Source organism: Melanotaenia boesemani, chromosome 1, assembly GCF_017639745.1.
Source record: "Melanotaenia boesemani isolate fMelBoe1 chromosome 1, fMelBoe1.pri, whole genome shotgun sequence".
NCBI classification, from domain to species: domain Eukaryota; kingdom Metazoa; phylum Chordata; class Actinopteri; order Atheriniformes; family Melanotaeniidae; genus Melanotaenia; species Melanotaenia boesemani.
In genome coordinates this window covers 28,373,502-28,393,872 of record NC_055682.1, presented here as the reverse complement: position 1 = coordinate 28,393,872, position 20,371 = coordinate 28,373,502, and the positions used below count along the sequence as shown (strand labels likewise).

Genomic DNA, 20,371 nt, shown 5'->3' with positions numbered 1-20,371 from the left:
TTAAAAACAGTTTTCTCTTTCTTTATATCTTTACATTTACTTACAGTCATTCAGGAAACCTTTGCAGAAACAGAGCTGCATCTGACCTATAGGTCAGTTCGTTTTGACCTATCACCAGTGGTGTACGACCTCTGCATTCATCCCATTGATGCTGCTTAGTGTAATGGATGCAATTTAGCTTCTTGTGCTGGAGTTTTTTCTGATGTTTGTGCATGTATGGTCCCAACAGGCTGCTAATTACTGTGAGATTCAGGGTTACTCAGATAGTTTGTAAAAGTTTGAATTGGAATTTAACTTTGGGGTCAAAAAATAATTAATAGCACTGTGTAAGATGTCAGTGTAGGGTTTCAGGATTTAACAAAGCATACTGGGTCTTTGTAATGTGCTGATCTGCCATAAACTTTAAGTACAGAATTAATTAAACCATTGTTCCAAAAGATATTTTCTCAACATTGTTTCAGAACAATCTGGGTTTTCCTGCTGAACTGAGAACTGTTAATATTATTTATGTTTGATAGAATTTCACATATAAACACAACAATGAATTCAGACTTTGTTCCTTTAATGGAACAAAATGTGGAATTTCAGCATGTATTGAATTGTAAGCAAACGTGTTATTTAGGGTTTGTATCACTTTTACCAACAGATAAACTCAGCAACAACTAACCTTTTTTCTTTTTTTACATTAAAACCTTTTAAACATGGAGCTTTATTCCACTAAGCATCAGTGTAAGTCGACACTGAGGTTTTTTTTTTCTGTACAGAAAACAACACGTTAATGGCAGCTGTAAAATTTTGAGCCTTGACTATTACACTATGTTGCAAAGCTGCTACCATTTTCATTCTTAACACATTAACAAAAAAATACAGAAGGATTGTTGATACAAAATCATAATGGCTACGCTCAGGCGTTTGCTTTTAGACATAGTTAAATTAAAATGTCCAAACCTCCGTGGTATACTAAGCTGACAATTCAAAAAAACATTTTTCATGTGTTTATTTGCACTTTTAATTACATTTAGGGATAACAAACATATAACTTTATCATTTTAAGATTAACAAATAAAAAGTGAAAAAAACTGCATCAGTTACTGATAACAAACAGCTGTCGGTTGAGCTCAGGTTTTGTGCTTATGTGCAGTAATTTATGCCAGTACCTTCTGTTGTTAAAATAAAACCTGCTTTATTATTCACTTAAAGTGATATGAGGTCAGAGATTGTTATGGCATTAAAAAACATTGAAGAGAACAGAGAAGATTTTTTTTTATTTCAATAGCCTTAGAAAGAAAGGGCATTTGATGCATATGAGTCCTACCTTTAACCTTAAAACGTCTGTTACTCAAACAACCTGAGTATGGGATCAGTATAACATTATACTTTTTAGGACTGTTTTACTTGTATAATTTATCACTTATCTGAACATGTCAGTTTTAGAATAAACTTTCCACTGCCCTCAGGTGAATAAAGAAGGCGATGTCAGAAGTAGCATGTCATTCAAGATTCAGTTTGATTACTGTTATGTAACACAAGGTGGAATAACAGAACTTAAGATCCCCTTATGCTACAGACAGAGGATGAATCCAGTAGTTGCACTGCATCTTCATGTTCGTCTTTTTGGTATTTTCTTTTGGTATCTTACTAAAACCACCCATCTCTACTATAAAGAAGTAAAGAGCAATTTAACCTTTGGCTGATTTATTGTTTTCTTTAAAATCTCATAAGTGCACCAACTATCTCGTGATCTTGCAATTTCTGCATGATCGTGTGAGCTGGACAATCCAGCCCTGGCAGAGGCCACTGCTCTGAAACGCTCCTGGTGTGACAGGGTACCAGGCGGAAAGCTCGGTGTTTGCCGTCTGCAGCGCTTCTGCATTCTGTGAAACAGCAGGGTTATAACTTATTAAATCATGTCGGAGTTTGACAAGAAATTATTTGTACTACCTGCAGGACTTCAGTTTACACTAATTTAAATCTGTTCCATCTGCTAAACTTTTACTTAAAAGGTATAAACTCAAGAGGACATACTGACTTTGTTTTGTTTCACATCTGCTTAAATTAGCTGCAATGATGAAAAGTAGAATTGAACTAGAAATTAACATTGAAGAATAAGATGATATTTTTAATAAGCATTTGAACTACAAAACCTGATGACCTGTATATTTAAACCTTTTACTTAGTTCTTGTCATTTTGTTGAGATGAAAATCTGGCCTACCATGTCACTTACTTAGCTATATACTTATCTTGGAACAGACAAGTAAAATATGTTTGCAAAGTTGTATGACAAAATGTGTGTACTGATTAGTTATTGACATCTAATAATGTTTTGGCTGTATTTGCATGTAACTTAGACTATTTTGTTGTGTCCAGCCATCTCATTGTTTAGAAAAAGGGAGAGAAATTTGAAAAAAAAATATGATTTTTGATTATTGAAGAGTTTAATTTAGGTATTCATATTAATCAACATTACTCAGAGTATTTATTCAGCCATTAGGATTACAAAGTTAGTAGCTTAGTTTGTACATGTATGCAGTCTGTAGCAGCTACCAGGTATAGCCTTACTGCTGTGTAAGTTACATCTTGCTGCTAAATGCAGGGGATAAGCCCATGTGGGATGGCAGGTAATGTGTGATGACAGCCTATTTTAGGGATGAAAGAATTTAATGGTGGGGCAAATTTCCAGACTGAGAGCTGAAACTTTCTAGTGAACTGTCAGTGTTTCACATGTTTACTGACAAATAATTTAAAACTCGAAACAGAGGAAAGATGGGAGTGATATAATTATCTAATAAGACTGTAAAAGTGCAGTATTTTTCTGTGCTTTTCTGTACATAATATTTATTTAGAAAGGGGGGAGATTGCATTTTTTTAAACCATAAATATTTAATTTCCTGGCTGTACATGTTAGACACAACACTACAAACATTTAGCCCACATGCAAACTGGCCCTTATGAATAAGTTGTTAAACAGAACTGGTCCATACCATCTCTTTACTGTCATTTTGCTAACTTATCAAGCACTTCAGCTTAACCTTTTTTCTTGTTATGCTGTTATGCTCTTTCCTGTTAAGTCCGACTTTGAAATCCCTTTGAAAATGGTTTTGAGAAGCCCTGCAGTACACCCATACCGACACTGTACAGCTGTGGTGTCAGAAAATGAGCTGACGTATGCTGTTGAAGGCCTCAGCAATTCAAAGCAGTAAGACCGGGGTTTTTGAGAATCATTACTAATATTAAAATGTAATTGTGTTAAAAAGAGAGGACTTGCAGAAACCAGCAATACCATTCTTTTCCTTTTTTGGCTGCAGCCATGTTCGTGAAACCACAAAACAGAGCGAGATCGGTTTTGCGCTCTCTTCCACTCTCCCTCGCTCTCTTATTTTCTACCTCTTTCTGTTTTTCTCTCTCCAGTTCTCTTCCCCTCCCCCTCTTTCTGTTCCTCTCTCCCTCTTTCATTCTCCCTCCCTCCATGTATCTGTCTTTTTTTTCTCTCTCTCTCTTGCTCTGGCTTTCCATCATGCCTTTCCCCTCCCTCTCCTCTCTTTCTCTCTCTCCCTCTTTTTCTCCCTCTTCCTCTCTCACGTTGCACACTGCCCCTCCTTCCCTCTCTGTCTCGGTCTAACGTCGCTCCCTGTCTCATCTCTCTTTTTTTTTCTGTCTCGCTATCCGTCTTTCTCTCTCTCTCTCTCTCAACATCCTCCCCTCCCCCACAGCCTCTCATTTTTTCCTTTCTCTTTCTCTCTCACTCCTCCATTTCACTCACTCGCTCAATCTCACCCCCTCCCATCCGACTCTATCCCCTCCCCTCCCTCCATTTCAATCCCTCTTTCATTTCATGCAATCATCTTTTTTCTCCCTCTTTCTCCCTCTGCTTCCTGTATTACGCCCCCATTTTGTCTTCTGCCATTTCCCGCTTTCTCCCTTTTCTCCATGTTCTCTCTATCATGTTGTTTACCACACCTCTGTCTGACATTTCTGATACAAAACTTTATTAACAATGTTTTCTGTCAGAAACAACAAATACAAAAGGGTTGAATCGGTTAGAGTTTCAGAATATAACCTAAATCTAGAACATAAATAATATTTGTTTGTGTCTGTGTTTTTTTTTTAAAGCCTCGTGTTGCCATTTACAACATTTATTATCCACATTAACATAAACACAATACACTGCCTCCTCTAACAGTGTGGTTTAAAGTTAGTTGTTTATCAGCAAACATAGTAGTTTCTTTGTTTGCACGTATTCAACAAGTGGCCAACTTGCTTGGCTGCAACTTAAGCACAAAAGACAGTCATGATCCTCAGAGGAGTGGAAGCTAGATGAACCAGGTGCCTCAACTCAGGTTCATAAAGAAGCCTCATTAGCTGAGCTGCTCCCTCTGCACATCTAGAAGCTGTAATCATTAATGGTTTACTCAGGTTTTACTGCATGTCAAGTACAGGTGCTGCTCTGTGGTGCTGTGTCATGCCACACCTGTGCTGTTTCCCCTCTAAACAGTTCGACTCGACTTGCTTTTTTCACTGTGTAAAACCGCAGCGAGAATATTGTCTCAAATATGGATGAAGCTACAGGGTCTGAAATTTGAAGCCAGTTAGGAAGTGGCCTGAAGTGTAAGGCTTTGTGCACCAAAACTTCTCTGGCTTCAATAGATAGACGCTACAAAAAACAAATGATTATGTTAGTCTGACAAAATAACAGACAATCACACTGATTTTGAATAAAATTGAAGCTGTCTGAACTAGACTAACATTCAGCTGAAGGTCGAATAGCTCCTACCTGTACACACTCAACTAGACTCAAATGAAGCTAGGCCCTCCATACTTGCTCCAGATATCCATATATTTGCATCTTTTTGCATATTTATGAAAACAGTAAAGTGTAGGTGTATATTGATACAGCAAAATTCCCAGTGAAGCCGCCCCCATGTAATTATTATTTTCTGTTTTTTTATAGTCAGACTGCAACCTGCATGGAAAAATTGTGAATGAAAAGCTGTCCATTAAATGTGTTTGTTAACTTGCAGTCACCTAAAGCATTTCCAGAGTCTTGCTTCGCTCTAATAACAGAAACTTAAAGAGGTCTGTGCACTGAATTTGGCTTTACTTTTATGTCTGATGATCTCCCACTGAAAAGGCTAATTGGTTGAATATCATCAGCATTTCCTTGTACAGTCCCCAGCATTGCAATGTTGGGAATAGTAGAAGGAATAACTCAGTCATTCTATTAAGTGGGTGTGCACCAGTCCAGTTAACTGGCCAGTTTAAACTCAACAGTAACCTGACTCAACTGCAACTCAACTTAGAGTGAGCTTCTATCATGTAATACTATTACTAGGAAAATAAAACTGGTCTATTATGATTGCATTATCTAGATTCTCTCCTGCTAAACAGTGGATTGGTGTTCCATATTTAAAAAGGCATCAGGCTTCAAAGACAAACATTTTAATCTGTTAGCATTTAATTACTAGTATTAACTAACTTCCAGTATTAATAAGGAATAATTTAATCCAGCCAGAGCAGCCACATTCTGTCATACATTCCTCACACATCCATTCAGAAATGTTTGTATTGTGCATGAATTGTTTGAAATTTGTGCAAGATTGGACTGTCCTCACTGTAGTCTGTGTGAAGTCTTGAATTTCTTGTAAAGTTTTCTACATATCTTAGCTTGTTGAACACTTTCTATTGTAATGTAATATAATATCTCTAATAGTATTAGGTGAAGCACAGGGTACACCCCAGACAGCAATGCCATACAGCCCAGGTATACATGCAAACACAGTTTCAAACCATACTTAAGAACATCACAACTATTAAAAATCTATGTATTTGCTTGACAATTAGTAGGTCTGCAAGAACAAATAAGATTGTCTACAGAAAACCACCAGGATGCTCATTCAGACATGATGCTGATACATTCAGCATTTGCCACATGATGAATGTTAAGTGTAAAACCGCCATGATGAAAAGATGTACTATTTGTGTTGGTACTAGAGCTTCCACTGGCACTGAGTACAAATTTGTTGCTCCTCTTCAGAGAAAAATAAGGACATACACCCCTTTTCAGCCAACTTGAATTAGGTACTGGTGCTGACACTCTGCTAGTCCAGTTTGGAATTGGTTTACTTAAAAATCTCTTCAGAACTGTTTTATTTGGCACGGACCATAGTCACCACAGAGTTATGTCTTTGTCACTTTAAACATCTGTTTCGACACTGGCTAATTGTCTTTTGAATTTCCGTCTAGTGTATTCTGAATTTTTGTGGAGAACCACAGTGCAGGAAGAAAGCTCATCCTCTCCGTAAATCAGTGTTTGTCTTGCTTTTCCTGCAACTTGATGTCAGTTACCAGTCTGGGATTATACATGCTGCTGCACACAGCAGTAGGTGGATTTGATCATTTCAAAGTGGGGTTTTTAAAATGCCTGCTTGTAACACTGTTGCAAATGGTGACAGTGATTGGAGCTTTCTGCAGTGTACAGGGCAGCATTTACAAAAGCCAGCTACCAATAATATTTTACACTGTTGCTTTTGCTTTAAGTCAGTGTTAGTGTTTTTTTAAGCCATACTAAATGCTACACTTGCTCTGTTTTAATTTAAGAATAAGAAAAAAAAAAGTTTTTCTGGTCGGTCACCATAATCCCACCTCCAGTTCCTGACAGGGCCAGTTCTTGGGTCTTACTCATAGGTAACACACTGCCTGACTCAGACCAGCTGACTTCAGAAAGTTTAAATGTTGGGCTGTAAACAGGACTCAAAAAAGCAGGAGTTGTTCTGCTTGAAGCAGAACTTGCAGCAGTTGGCGTGCAGTGCAGCAGCATTGGGAAATAATCCATTTGGTTTCTGTAAATGGAATAATATATCTCTGTGATACTGTCAGCTTAAAGCAGAAATTTATTTAAAGTAAGCATCACTTTAAAGGCAAAATAAGTAGCATTGACACCTTGTATTTCATATCAGAACTGCAGTCGAAAGAGAACAACAAGGAGAACGTTCTTCCTCCTTCCCCCCCTCTCCCTTGGAGAATTTTGCCAGGTTGCCGGTTTATAAGAGGACAGCTCTTTTATATACAGTCTATGAAGGACGGAGAACATAGCGCCAGCAAACATCACGATGATGAGCGAAGATGATTCACACACAGTAAGTTGTTATGCTATGCAATGCTTGCGCTAATTTCATGCTCTAATTTACGTTAACATAAAATAGAGTGTAAACAAACGCTACATTAATCAACAAATGCCACGCAGCGGCTGTTTTCCCTTAGTCTTACTTAATAAATTAATTTGATAAGAACAAACACACTATTCACTTGGCCAAAACATCATTATATTTGTTGTTGTAAATTAATAGGCCACCAATTTACTCCACTAATACATCCATACAGTCACACAAATTAATTTAATGAGAAATAAATTAGACTAAAATCTTTGTAAATAAAGATAAACTGTTTGGTTAATTTAAGCAAAATTCCAGTGTTTACCTGTCAAAGAAAAACTTTGCCAGCTCTGCATCCATCTTGAAATTAATATGGTCTCTTAGACTTCTCCATCTTTTAAAATATCCTCCAATACTGATCCTCGTTTTATTCTGTTTTTGGCCGTTTGCTTTTTAGCAGGACGCCGAGGCTTTTTAGGTTTCTCTGAAACTATTTCTGGTCCGTTTCTTTTACTAGCTTCCATACCTGCACGCTGCTGCTCTTTTGCCGACATAAAATACCAAACGCTGCTGTTGTTGTTAGGCAACCGTGGGGAGTCGCATATGATTGGTTAAGGAACCAGGAAGTAGGAAAGAGCAACAAGTTATTCTGTCACGTAATTTTTATTTTGAAAGGAGAAAAACTTGACAAAGACATTGTTGATGTAGGAGACAGATTGTTTATAGGGAAGCTTCCTTTTATCCCTCACAATTTTAAATTATTTTTACAGAAAAAAAAAAATTATTCAGCCTTTAAATGATCAGATTGAAGGGGAACTATACAAAAGAAACTAAAAAGGCCACAATGAGCAAACTACATTTTATGACTTTTAAATTCTACCCCAGCTTCTACCAGGAGTTTTCTCCAAGTTTCCTGTAAATTACCATGTAAAAGAAGGAATGTTATCATCCTAGTATTTGGCTGCTCATAAACACAGCACTTCTCTTCACATTGCATTTAAAACTGGCTTCAAGTTAGTGTTAAGAGAAGTTAGTGTCTGTGTTGGGAGGGATGTATGATTGAGGTAAAGGGAATATTGCCCCTTTTATGGGGATATATGTTGCAGAGAGAACAAACCTTCCACACTTGCTGCTTTGGCTCACACGCTCATTAATAATGCACACTGCTGTCAACAGCTTATTTTTGGCAACTTCCTGTGACTTGCAAACCCTCAATTAATAGGAATAAAGTAATAAGCCTTTTGTTTGCTTTTTTTTAGAGCAGAAAGTAAAATTTTTTTACAGGTTTACTGACAGAATGAGCAACTGTTATGATATTCAACAAATTGTTAATGTCACTTTATAAAGAAAAGTAGAGAAAAATTCAGTACCATGTAAAAAAAAAAAAAAAAAAGCAACAACAAAACAGTTGGTTCTGACATTGGTGTAGGTTTTGCATTGTTTATTTATTTTTGTGCTGTTTGAATTTTATAAGCCAGAGAATATGCATGTGTAATAATAATATATATTCATATAAGTCCATACTGAACTGACTATAAATTCACTTTTAACCTGCCAGCTCCTTAATAAAAAGTCAACTTAATGCCCAACTTAGTCATTATAGTGGGTGAGTATGCGCTGGTAACAGTTGCTGCTCTATTCAACCTTCATACATATTGCTTTAACTTTTCTGTACAGTAATCATTACAAATAAGTTGGTACTCATCTGTCATCCCTTATGTCATCTTCAGCTGCCAGAACTGATTTCCGTGGTGCGCGTTTTGCATCATGACTTACTTCCTGTACGATCTGGTGGCACTTGGGTTTTCAGTAGTGAAAATGCATCTCATAATCTCCTGGTGTTGTGAACCAGCTCTTGAGACATTTTTGATGGATTTTGATAGAAAGATTAATGCATAATGTGAAGAATAGTCAGTTAAATTCCAAGTTTATTATAACTTGTGCCTCTTGGCTTCAAAATACATCCAAAACAACACTGACAATGCTGGTGTCATTCATAGTTTGCATCTTAGCGCTGTCTCAGCTTCATCATTGGCAGGGTATGCATGACCTTTGTGGACTTTGGTCATTAAACTCTCATCTCTGTGGCTATCTTATCTCCTCATCCAACCTTAATTTCACTAGAAGTGTGTAGAGCTTGAGATGATTTAAAAAGAGATCAAAGTTCTTCCTTCATACCCAACCCTCAATGTTTCCTAACGTGTCTATCAGGAGTTGAGTTTGTGTGTACATCTATCATTGAAACGAGGTGTTTGATTCAGCATTAAAAGAGGAAAAATTGCTTTGTTCTCTTCTTCAACTCTTCTCTTTCTTTCCTTCTTTCAGCATGTTTCTTTTTCTTTTTCACTGCATTCTGCTCCCATCCCCCTCTGTCTCTTTCTCTCATTCTGTCTCTCCCCTCCCCTCTCTTTTTCTTGAGTATTCTTTCCATCCAATCTCACCTTCCGTCTTCCTCTCTTCCATTTGCTCATCTCCTTGTCAGTCACCTTCTATCTCTTTATTTTCTTTTCCTCTGATCTTCCTCTTTTTCCCCTGTCATTCACTTGAAGCTGAGTCTGTGCATGAAACAGTCTTGCAACACCGTATTTACAAACCTCACTTGATAAATGGGAGAAAGAAACAGTGAGGATGGACAGAAAGGACTGAGCTAAAGATAAAAGAAGAAAGACAAACGGCTAGGCAGAAAAAAAGATGAAGAATGACAAACAGACATGGAGGAGAGACCAGTGGGTGAGGCTGAAGGCAGCCTGGAGAATCCATAATTTCACACCGATATGTTGATTTTATTTTATTTTTTATGTTTGGTTTGTGTGTTTTGTTGTGTCTTTGAAGGTGACTTAGTCCATTCATCACCAGACAATCAAGGAGTCTTGTGAATCAGTGATGTGTGAGCTGATTAGCCATGTGTTTGTTTTAAAACCTGCTGGCCACATGCTCATTTGGCAGAACAACATTTTGTTTGTTTGTGTCTGCTGGTGTGACCGGAGTCACTACTGAAACCGTGCTGAGGAGGAAGGAGGAGGGTAATGCTAGCCCCGCCTCCCTCTCATCCTTCACATATAAATAGGAGGCAAGCATAACCTATTCTCACTCAACACTCGCACTGAAGAATGAGATCCTTAAAGCACCTGAAACCTCACAGCAGGAGGAGTGTGGTGAGTTCATTAAGTGTCACTCTTAGCTTCTTATGTGGTAGATTAGAGGTGGTGGTAACGTGCTTGAATTCAGCGAGGCTGAAAGATGAGCAGAGAACTGTCTGTAGGGATGCTTTGATTCTTTTAAGATTTTCTTTGTTTATAAAGTTGCCATTAGTGAATTTTATATCTGTCCTAGATTAAGAATAGTGTCAAACATGGACTCAACACCTTTTCTTTTGCGATCCTCTAAACTCTTCCTCATTGCTCTTTTTCTACCACTTGTCTGTTCCACCTCACATTTTTCATTTAGTCTGGCTTTCATTTGGGCTTTTTCTTTTCTCTGTCTGTATCCAGGTTACTCACTGCCTCTCTGTCTTCCTTTCTCTCTCTCTATCTTCTTTTCTCTTTCTTCCTCTTGCCGTCTTTTGCCCGCTGCCTCACACTCACCCTCTCACTCTTTGACTCAACCTCCCTCCTCCCTCTCCAGTGTCTTTCTGTCTTTCCAGCCTTCCTCCTCTCTTGCCCACCCCTGTTTTTCTTCATCTCTCCTTCACTCTCCCTCCATTTCTCCATTCCTTTCATTTTCTCTTTTTTCCTCTACCCTTCCTCCCTCCATGAGACTCTTGCCTGCTCTGAGCCTTTTCTTCCTCTTTTATTTTTTCCTCTTCTCTTTTCTCTGCTCTCATCTGTTTTTGTCTCCTCTCCTGCTTTTATATTCTTGTTTCTTAATCTTACTCAGTTTTTTTTTCTTCCTCTTGCACTTCAGTGCGTGTGTGTAGATGAGTTAGCCATCTAATCCCCCTCAACACACACACACACACACACACAGGCCATACATGGTTAGCACAGTAGATTAGGGATGTTGTCTTTTATAGTTCCTGTGTTTCAGTCACCAGATTTCAGGGTTACCTTTAGGTCAGCTCTCATTCAGGCTGCCTACTTTTACAAGACAGGCTGATTGGGAAATAGGTTTGTGTTTGCAGGAAAACATTTCCTCTCCAGTGATGAAATTACACAACTCTTAAAAATCAAAGTCGCTTTCTTTCTTCCTCTTGACAGCAGGAACAAAAATACTGATCAGATGATGAGCCTCAAATCCTTTTTTCCCAGTGATGATTCAGATTTGATGAAGGATACATTCTTGTTGGAGGATAGCATGCTCTAGTTTGGCTTTTGCCAAAATGTAGTTCAAACTTTTCTGCCATTTGTGGTTACAATTTGCATATGATTTACTTTTTTAATGATGAACACTGAGGTGATAATTTGTAAAGTATTCTCATGTGTCAGTTTTTGGTCCTTTTTCATAATCTGGCTAAAACAACAAAGCAGACATGTTACATATAAAATTGCTATTTTTTCTTTGACATGCCGATATTTTGACTGATATCTGTGCATGCATGTCCTGTTCTGTTCCAGGAGGAGGCGAGCCGGCGCCTGGGTAGATGTGAGCCCAAGGTAATGGCCAGGCTGGTGGACATAAGCACACAGACAGATCCTGTAGTCGTGCTGTCCTTGGCCCAGGCCGCCGTGCTAGGTCTCATCTCCCAGAATGAAGTGTTTGGAGCTACCATTGCACCCAACGGCTTCTATACAGGTGAACCCAAAGAGTCCCCTGCACCCCCAGTAGACGGAGTTGACTACGAGTACGCGGACCAGCTTATTGGAGCCAACGGAGATTACCTAGGAGACAACTTGGGAGAAGACGGTCAGATGCAACCCAGCTGCAGTCAGAGGAGGTGGCAACAGGGGCTGCCTCAACATCAGGATGAAAAAATGGTTGTCCCAGACCGTCATGGTCTTCAGGGCACTATTGTGCCCTCTTCCCATGTGAAGGGGGAAGGGGTGACCTCTGGAATGTCCTCCTGTGTCCACATGTTGAACAATATGGCTCCCCGAGGTGGTTTAGTTCAAGTTGATCCGGCCACCCTCAGAGGCACCAATAAGAACTGTGCAGAGTGTGAGCGGGAAGTAACTAACCAGCAGCAGGCTAGCACACACGGCCATCCTCCTCCGGCCCAGGTGGCCCACAGAGGAGCAGAGCAGGGCCACAGAGGACTTCAGGGCCAGCGCTCTATGGGGGGTCACAGTCAAGGTGGCAGAGAAGATGAAGAGGATGTAGAAAACAGGGGCAACTCCATGATGAAGCCCACACAGCAGGAGGAAGCCATCAGCAGCTACTTCCAGACTAGCGAGGTGGGCAGCTATGATTCAGCAGAAATGGCCATGGGTGGCGAGTATGAAGACGGCAGCCAGAGCATGATGTGGACAGATGGGGGCGGCGGAGCACAGCACCAGCAACCTCCACACCCCCAGCCACCTCGTCGTCATGGCGGCCGCAGGGTAGACCGGCTAGATATCAACATCCAGATTGATGAATCTTACTGCGTAGATGTTGGAGATGGATTGAAGCGCTGGAAGTGCCGCATGTGTGATAAATCTTACACTTCTAAGTACAACCTGGTCACACACATCCTGGGCCACAACGGCATCAAACCACATGCCTGCCCACACTGCGGGAAGCTCTTCAAGCAGCCCAGTCATCTTCAAACCCATTTGCTAACCCACCAAGGTACGCGGCCCCACAAGTGCACCGTCTGCAAGAAGGGCTTCACCCAGACCAGCCACCTGAAGCGACACATGCTCCAACACACCGACGTCAAGCCCTACAGCTGCCGCTTCTGTCGCCGTGGCTTCGCCTATCCCAGCGAACTGCGAGCGCACGAAGTGAAGCACGAGCGAGGACGCTGTCATGTCTGCTCGCAGTGCGGCATGGAGTTTCCCACCTATGCCCACCTCAAACGACACCAGACCAGCCACCAAGGACCCCACACCTTCCAGTGCACAGAGTGTAACAAGTCTTTTGCCTACCGTAGCCAGCTTCAGAACCACCTCCTGAAGCACCAGAGCCCAAGGCCTTACACCTGCTCCCAGTGTGGCCTGGAGTTTGTGCAGCTCCACCACCTACGTCAGCACTCGCTAACTCATAAGGTATTAGAACCAGACACTTCCACTCAGACTTTATGACTGCTGTAATTATAGACACACTATAGATGTTACTTATATAGATTATTAGACTGTTGAAGTACTATTTTATTGCTGGGGAGAGTGAAAGCTCAAACACAGAGATACAAAAAGAACAACTTCTGATCCCCAGATGGAGGCCACGCCTCTGTCATACAAAGGCCTCAGGTATTTACCGGCTCTTTATTCACTGAGATCTGGTTGAAGTAGTTGAGTAAGAATTCTTAGCCTGTCAGGTTAAAAGTCATGCTTTCTTTTTGTTAGATTTATGTTGTGGCAAAACCTTTTTTGGGATTTTTGAGGTGAGAATTTTCACAAGATTCAAACCATTTCCATTATGATTCAGCCCAAGTTACACTCAGTTCAAATTTTCATAAGGGAAAAAATAAATAGTAAATACAGGAAACTTCATTGATATACAAGAGCAAACTGCCAATATGAGCTTTTGTCAGTGTGGTGGCAACATGTCTATAAAGAAATGTTTTTGCATGCTGTAACTCTGAGCTCAGTTTATCACCTTTTCACTTTTCATTCGTGTATGCTCCATGACAGGCTGGGTATCACCACTAATTTCCTAAGTCGATTTGATTAGATTCACAACAACCTGATATGATTAATTTGTATTAAATCTGACTGTATATCAGTTAATTTACAGATATTTATGTAACACCATTTTTTATATTAAATACATTCTCAGATAACTTTTTATAAAACACTGCTCCATGACAACAGTCCATTTACAGGAGCATCAAAATCAGATTTCTGGGAATAATTAGATAATTTTAACAATCTGACGTGTCCACATGTGCTTCTGAAATGCAATATTTGAAAGATCATTGTCTACATTTACTGGACAGTGTTTCCTTCAGGTTCACAGCAAGAACTGATCACCGGTGCGTGCACACTTGTCTTTGTATGTGGCATCAGGGCAGAAGTCTGCCGTGGACACAGAGAGCAGCTATGATATGCCGTCATGTAAATCACATAAATAACATCAAACTGTTGACTTTGTTTTTTTATATATATATATTTTAATATAAGAACGAAGTGTAAATCTGTTCTAGAGGAAACAAGACTTTAAATGACTTTTGCTGAGACAAGACAAGAAAACAAAGTAAAAATTTTTTTTTTTAAAAGAAAATAAAAACTACAAAGCCTTGTATTTGGGATGGTGGGTCTGGTTAGAATAGTTTGGGTAACGCTGCTGGTCCATTTTCGGATTAATTTCATAGTCCGTATGTGCTTGGTGATGTCCCTTCCTGTCATTTTCAAAACATTCTGTGTATTGAACATGGTGGAGCCCACGGCCTTAGCAATAGCTGCTAATGTGAAAGGCAATAAGCTGCTAAATAGTTTACTGGTGAATATAATCCAATGGTGAATGAAAAAATAAAATCTGAATTTGGCATCATCTCTGCAAGAGAAGGTAACAGAAGCAACCCTACACTGGCAACCTTGCAATTGTGCTAAAATCTCCTCTCTAAACTAAACTCCTGACTAAACTTTTAGTCACGTGAGTCGCTGTTGTCACCTTACAAGGAAATGATTAATTAAATTTGAATCTATTTAAATCTATTGAAAGAAAAGAAAAAAAAGAACTTTTACTTTTAAAAAAGGTGTATGTATGTTAACATTTCAGATCAAAGCTGTTAAGATTCTAGAAATGGAATTCTTCATGAATAAAGGGTTTTAATCACCCATCTTCTGCATATGATGGCGCTTTATATGCTGAACTTGTCATCTAAAAAGCCTTCTTTGCAGTTTAAGGAGACAAAAAAAGAAACCTTGGAGGGAGATATGGGTTTGTCTGTTATGCTTTTAAAATTCTGATCTGTATCTGCACAAAGCCAAGCATCGTCATATACTTTTCATCACAGTCCTCTGAATGAAATATGCTTAGTTGCCCTTGCCTCTTCTAAACACATTAACACAGATTAAGAAGATAATGTCAAAGAGCTCAACAGCCTCTGTATTCCTAATGACTCCCCGTCACTCTAAAATCCTTCATCTTGCAAAGACAATCTTAGTCTGATGGATAGAATGATAGAATTATATAGATACATAAAAATGAAGCACAGTAATAGATTTAAAAGAAAACCTTAATACTAGATCTACCTATAAACTACACTCATCATCACACTGAACCTCACTGCTCCCCCTGGTGGACATGAGCAACATGACCCATTTCCTGTAGATTGTGGGCGGACCAGCAGTCTGCCAGACTTGTTTCCTCTCACAAACCTTGGCTTTCGACCTTCTAGTGACTAGTGTAATTCGCATTTAGTTTTCTCAATAACCCAGAATCTACTCATCCAATCTCCAGCCATTTGTCTGCTGCAAAGTGGAATGGACGAGGAAGCAGCAAATTGCAATGAACAACAGAAAGATGTGCATCACATGGTTTTAGATGAGTCTGGATTATGACTTGAGTAGTGGTATTTGAGACACTTTCTCTAAATCTACCAGGACATAAATCAGAAAAGCTTTCATTGCTTTAATGTTGTTTAACACCTTTTTGTTACCTTTGACTCTAATTTAAGTTTTGTCACTTTCAGGAATCGATATTACCCTCTTTTTTTCACAAGCTGACACATTTTCTTGAGGTCTTAAAATGTCGGACATGCTTACTTCAAATTACCATGGGTTTAGAGGACTGCAGTACCCTTCTTAACAAGGAATTTATATCTCTGTTGATAGCAACTGGTTTTAGAGGTTGGAGTGAACAGCTCGACTCTGCTCCACCCCTTCCTTCTGCAGCATGTGTGAAATCTGAAATCAGTTTTACTGCTTTGCATTATCCAAATTACATCCAGTAACACTTAACACACACTACTTATCGTGAGAGCTCACATTTGCACACACTAACGTAAGTTTATTTATAAAAAAAAACTTTTCCCTCAGCTGTTTTTGTGTCTTTGTAGATTGGGGTGTGTGCTCTGTTTTATCAGTAAGTGCAGATTGACTAAATTGTCAAATTTTGCATTTGTCTTGGTTCTGTTTGCTTCATATGTCAGTATTTTCTGTTGTCAAGACATTATCTGGGTCTCACAAGTGACTGAGACACAGACAAGGTTCAAAGGAACAGGAAATTCTGAATGAATGGCTTGTCAAGCTATAAAATGTCAGTTTAGTGTTGTGGTTTGTGTAAATGGGTGAAGGTTTTTTTTCCATTATGGACAATAGGACAAAATAACTGGTAATAATAAGATTTCACTTCTTTCAGTCAAATGATCAGACTTTGTTTGGTGCAGGCAGCAACTTACTCCGTTTGTGGTGTGCTACCCACGAAACAGGAAACATGCGGTAGTGTTACATGGTGATGCCATAGAGTCATAGAAGACAAGTCTGAACTACAAACAAGGTGTTTTGGGCAGTTTAGGGGCAACATGTGCTGTGTGAGAGTTACTGTCCTGTGGAGATTTTATTCTTTTCAGGAGCAAAACAGTAATGTACTTCTTATTATTTGAGGGCATGTATAAAAATTGTAGCTGTAGCCTTCATGTCTCCTTTGCAATTTTAAGAAGTGACCGTAATCGGCCCAATTCTGCCTGACTTTATGCAGCCTAGTAAACATCAGCCACTATTACATTTTGTTGACTGACCCATGTGCTCCTTTTGGACTCCGCAGGGGATGAAAGGCCACAAGTGTGAAGTGTGCTCTCGAGAGTTTACGCTGTCTGCCAACCTGAAGAGGCATATGCTCATCCACAACAGCGTCAGACCGTTCCAGTGTCATGTCTGCTTCAAGAGTTTCATACAGAAGCAGACCCTTAAGACCCACATGATTGTCCACCTGCCTGTGAAGCCATTCAAATGCAAGGTGGGTATTTGAACTTCTCATTGCCAGCAGCAAGAGCTCAGTTCAATTCAATTTAACACACCAGGATTTAGCAACAGGAAAAACATGCTATGAGGAAGTATCTCACAGGAGAATTATACATTAACATCAGTTATTTCTCTGAAGTTAAATGGAACAAAATTTCTAGGATTTCAAGGCAACTGTTTTCATTAACTACCATTTTCTATCTGCTTTTGTAATGTATTAGTTCGATGCATCTGTCATGAATTTCAGCCTTTTGATTTGTTTATTTTGTCCAGGTATGTGGCAAGTCTTTTAACAGAATGTACAACCTCCTGGGCCACATGCACCTCCATGCTGGCAGTAAGCCATTTAAGTGTCCTTACTGCACCAGTAAGTTCAACCTGAAGGGCAACCTCAGCAGACACATGAAGGTCAAGCACGGAATGGACGTCTCACCAGAAGGACAAGGTGGGGATGTGTTTGGTTGTTTTTTTCTCCCCGTCTTTTAATTAAATGTTTTTGAGTAAATGCACCTTGTATTTTCTGTGTTATATCCTTAATAAATGATAAAAGCATGGTTTTGAAGCCAACCAGCTGTAAGAAAAACATAAGGAAAGTCATGACTTAAAGGCTATAAGGTTATTCATTCATTGCAAGAATTCTTATTGGCAGCTTTGAAAGGGTTATAATAATGTAATGTTTTGAATTTTCCAGAAGTTCTTCCAGAAATGGAAAGCCAGGGGGAGTATGAAGGCCAGAACTTCAGCTTTACATCACCAGACAACATGGACAATGGTAGCTCCCAAAACCTCACTAAACTCACTACAGCAAACATGGAGGACATGGAGGAGTATTACAATTTTGGGAAGGATACAAGCAGCTACACTACACCATGAGTGTTAATGGACCACAGAAGATGGGTTTCTTTTTTTTTTTCTTCTTGTGAAGACTGAAGAAAAATGAAAGAGTAGTTGTGGAATCTTTGGGGGAACTCTGGGAAAATGGTTTTCTTTTAGTTTTGGCCTCCTTCCATAAGAGCCAGATCTGAGGGACAATGATAGGAGGCCAGAAAGGAGGAGCACTTCAAAGGAGACGTTTCAACTCTGCTGCCTATCGCAGAGACGCTGTTCACGCTGTCCAGTGCTCCTTCTACGAGAATACTACACTTACAGACTCAAAGACTTTCACTGATGAACAGTCAAATTGTATGTTGTGTGTATGTATCAGTTATTTGACAAAAAAAGAAAAAATGTTGCAGTTGCAGAATAAAGGTTGTTACATACTCCGCGAGGAGCGAGAACTTTTTTCTTCTTGTGGCCTCGAAAACAAGAACAAAGTTCTTGCTTCTCGTGGAGTATGTAACAAGCTTTATCAGTTACATTTGATGTGATAGAAACTTAGTCTGGCACCTTGTTTTCATTCACAACCTGTTAATGCCCTTATATTTTTTACTCAAAGTGCCAGCTAGAAACAGATTTCAACTAAGCTTCCACCTTGCCAGCTTTTTACTCACTATATAACAAAGTTTTGATACATGGTCACAGCATATCCATTAGTCTGAATGCTCATATTTATCATTCATTCATTTTCTGAACCGCTTAGTCCATTAAGGATCGCCATTAAGCTGGAGCCTATCCCAGCATCACCAGTACATTGCAGGGCCAACACATAGGGGACAAACAACCAGTTTCTAATTTTAGGTACCTGTTTCAGCCCAGATGTTGGTGGTAAGTTTGAACAGGTTCCGCTTCCAGTGTATTTGTTCCTTTTTTTTTTTTTTTCTTTTTCTTGCACAGGACACCATAGCTTTTCTCTTTGGTAGGCACTTACTACCAAAGCTGCTACTGTCCCATGTTAGCTAAAACCTGAAGACATAATTGCTGGCATGTAAAGCCCTTTCACTGTACAAATGATTCTGCAACCCGCAGTGTGTTAACCACCATTTTTGTTCCACACAATTTAGCTTTTCATTAACAATCTATCCCGTGCAGTGAATATACCGCTCTAGTTTTTGAAATACTGAGTGAACAATACAAGCACTTTTTCACTTAACTTTTCTTTTCCCCATGAAGGCAGTTTTCAGTAGTAAATTAATTTGCCTCAAGGAGAGGAGCAGGGTAGGGAATAAGATTGTAGGATTCTTCAAACCCCCATGATGGCAATATTATTAAATTCAAATTTGTTTTCCTCTTAGGTTTTTTTTGTAAACTGCAGATTACATGATATAGATATTTCACAGTTGTCTGTTCATATATGAGATGAAGAATGAGAAGTTTGTTTGGAGAATCTAAAGTTATGGACTCTCTTCGTTGTTTGTGGTTTCAGCACTCTTAAGTTCAGGGCTGGTTTCACTTCACTTTTAATTTAGTTTTGCTTTTATTTCAGAAAAGGGAAAAAAATTATCAACATTGGAAATAAGTATACATATATATATGTGTATATATATATATATGTATATATATATATGTATGTATATATATGTATGTATATATATATCTGTAAACTTAAAAAGACTAACATATATAATTTGGCAGTCCTGCTTAATGAGATTTGGAATGATTGGATTGAAAGTGGACTGACACTAGTCCTGCTCCTCAGATTCATTTTTGGGGAAGACTCAGCTCCCCTTGTCCTGCCATGCAGGTAAGCCTTGATATGCACACTAAAACCAGAAGAATGGTCTACTAGTTTTTTTTTTTTTTTTTAGATGAAAAATATTAAACTGGGACCTCATGGAAATTGACCATGAATTATTTAATAAAGGTTCTCTAGTTTAAATGATGAACACGGCTGTTTTAACCTCTCACTGTTTAAGGGATTGATCCTGAGAATATGCCTTTTTTTTTTTTTTTTTTTTAGCTACACCAGTGTTATGACTCTGGCCAATCCAACACTTTGGTCCGTAGTGAAATATCCCAGTGTGATGGATAACCATGAAAATCACTGTTTTCCCCAGAAGGATAAACATAATGTGCTCACGTTTCCTGATTGGCCACTACCAGACTGGCATTCTGCATCACAAAGGGATGATCCAGGACTTCCATAAGAAATTAAAAGCTTGAGATTCATCAGAGAAGTAGCTCTTTTAAGGCTGCAGATAACATAAGGTGGGAGGTTCTTTAGCAATTTTTGAGGAATGTTAATCCAGCAGGAATAGAAAAATGGAAGGAGAGTCATGTAAATGCTAATTTTTCTGATTATCTTTTATACTTTAATTAAAAAAAAAAATTGTGAAATGGGGTTAGAGCAGGAGACTTGTCTA

At 39.1% G+C, this 20,371-nt stretch overlaps 1 protein-coding gene across 1 annotated transcript; it reads left to right on the top strand.

Annotated features, from left to right (window-relative positions):
* Positions 1–10,229: 10,229 nt before the first annotated feature.
* znf710b (zinc finger protein 710b) lies at positions 10,230–19,894 on the top strand. Its single transcript, XM_041993104.1, has 5 exons — positions 10,230–10,304; positions 11,703–13,274; positions 16,936–17,127; positions 17,406–17,577; positions 17,824–19,894. Exons 1-5 carry the CDS (start codon positions 10,260–10,262, stop codon positions 18,003–18,005), a joined length of 2,163 nt encoding a protein of 720 aa, XP_041849038.1. The 5' UTR covers positions 10,230–10,259; the 3' UTR covers positions 18,006–19,894.
* Positions 19,895–20,371: the final 477 nt, after the last annotated feature.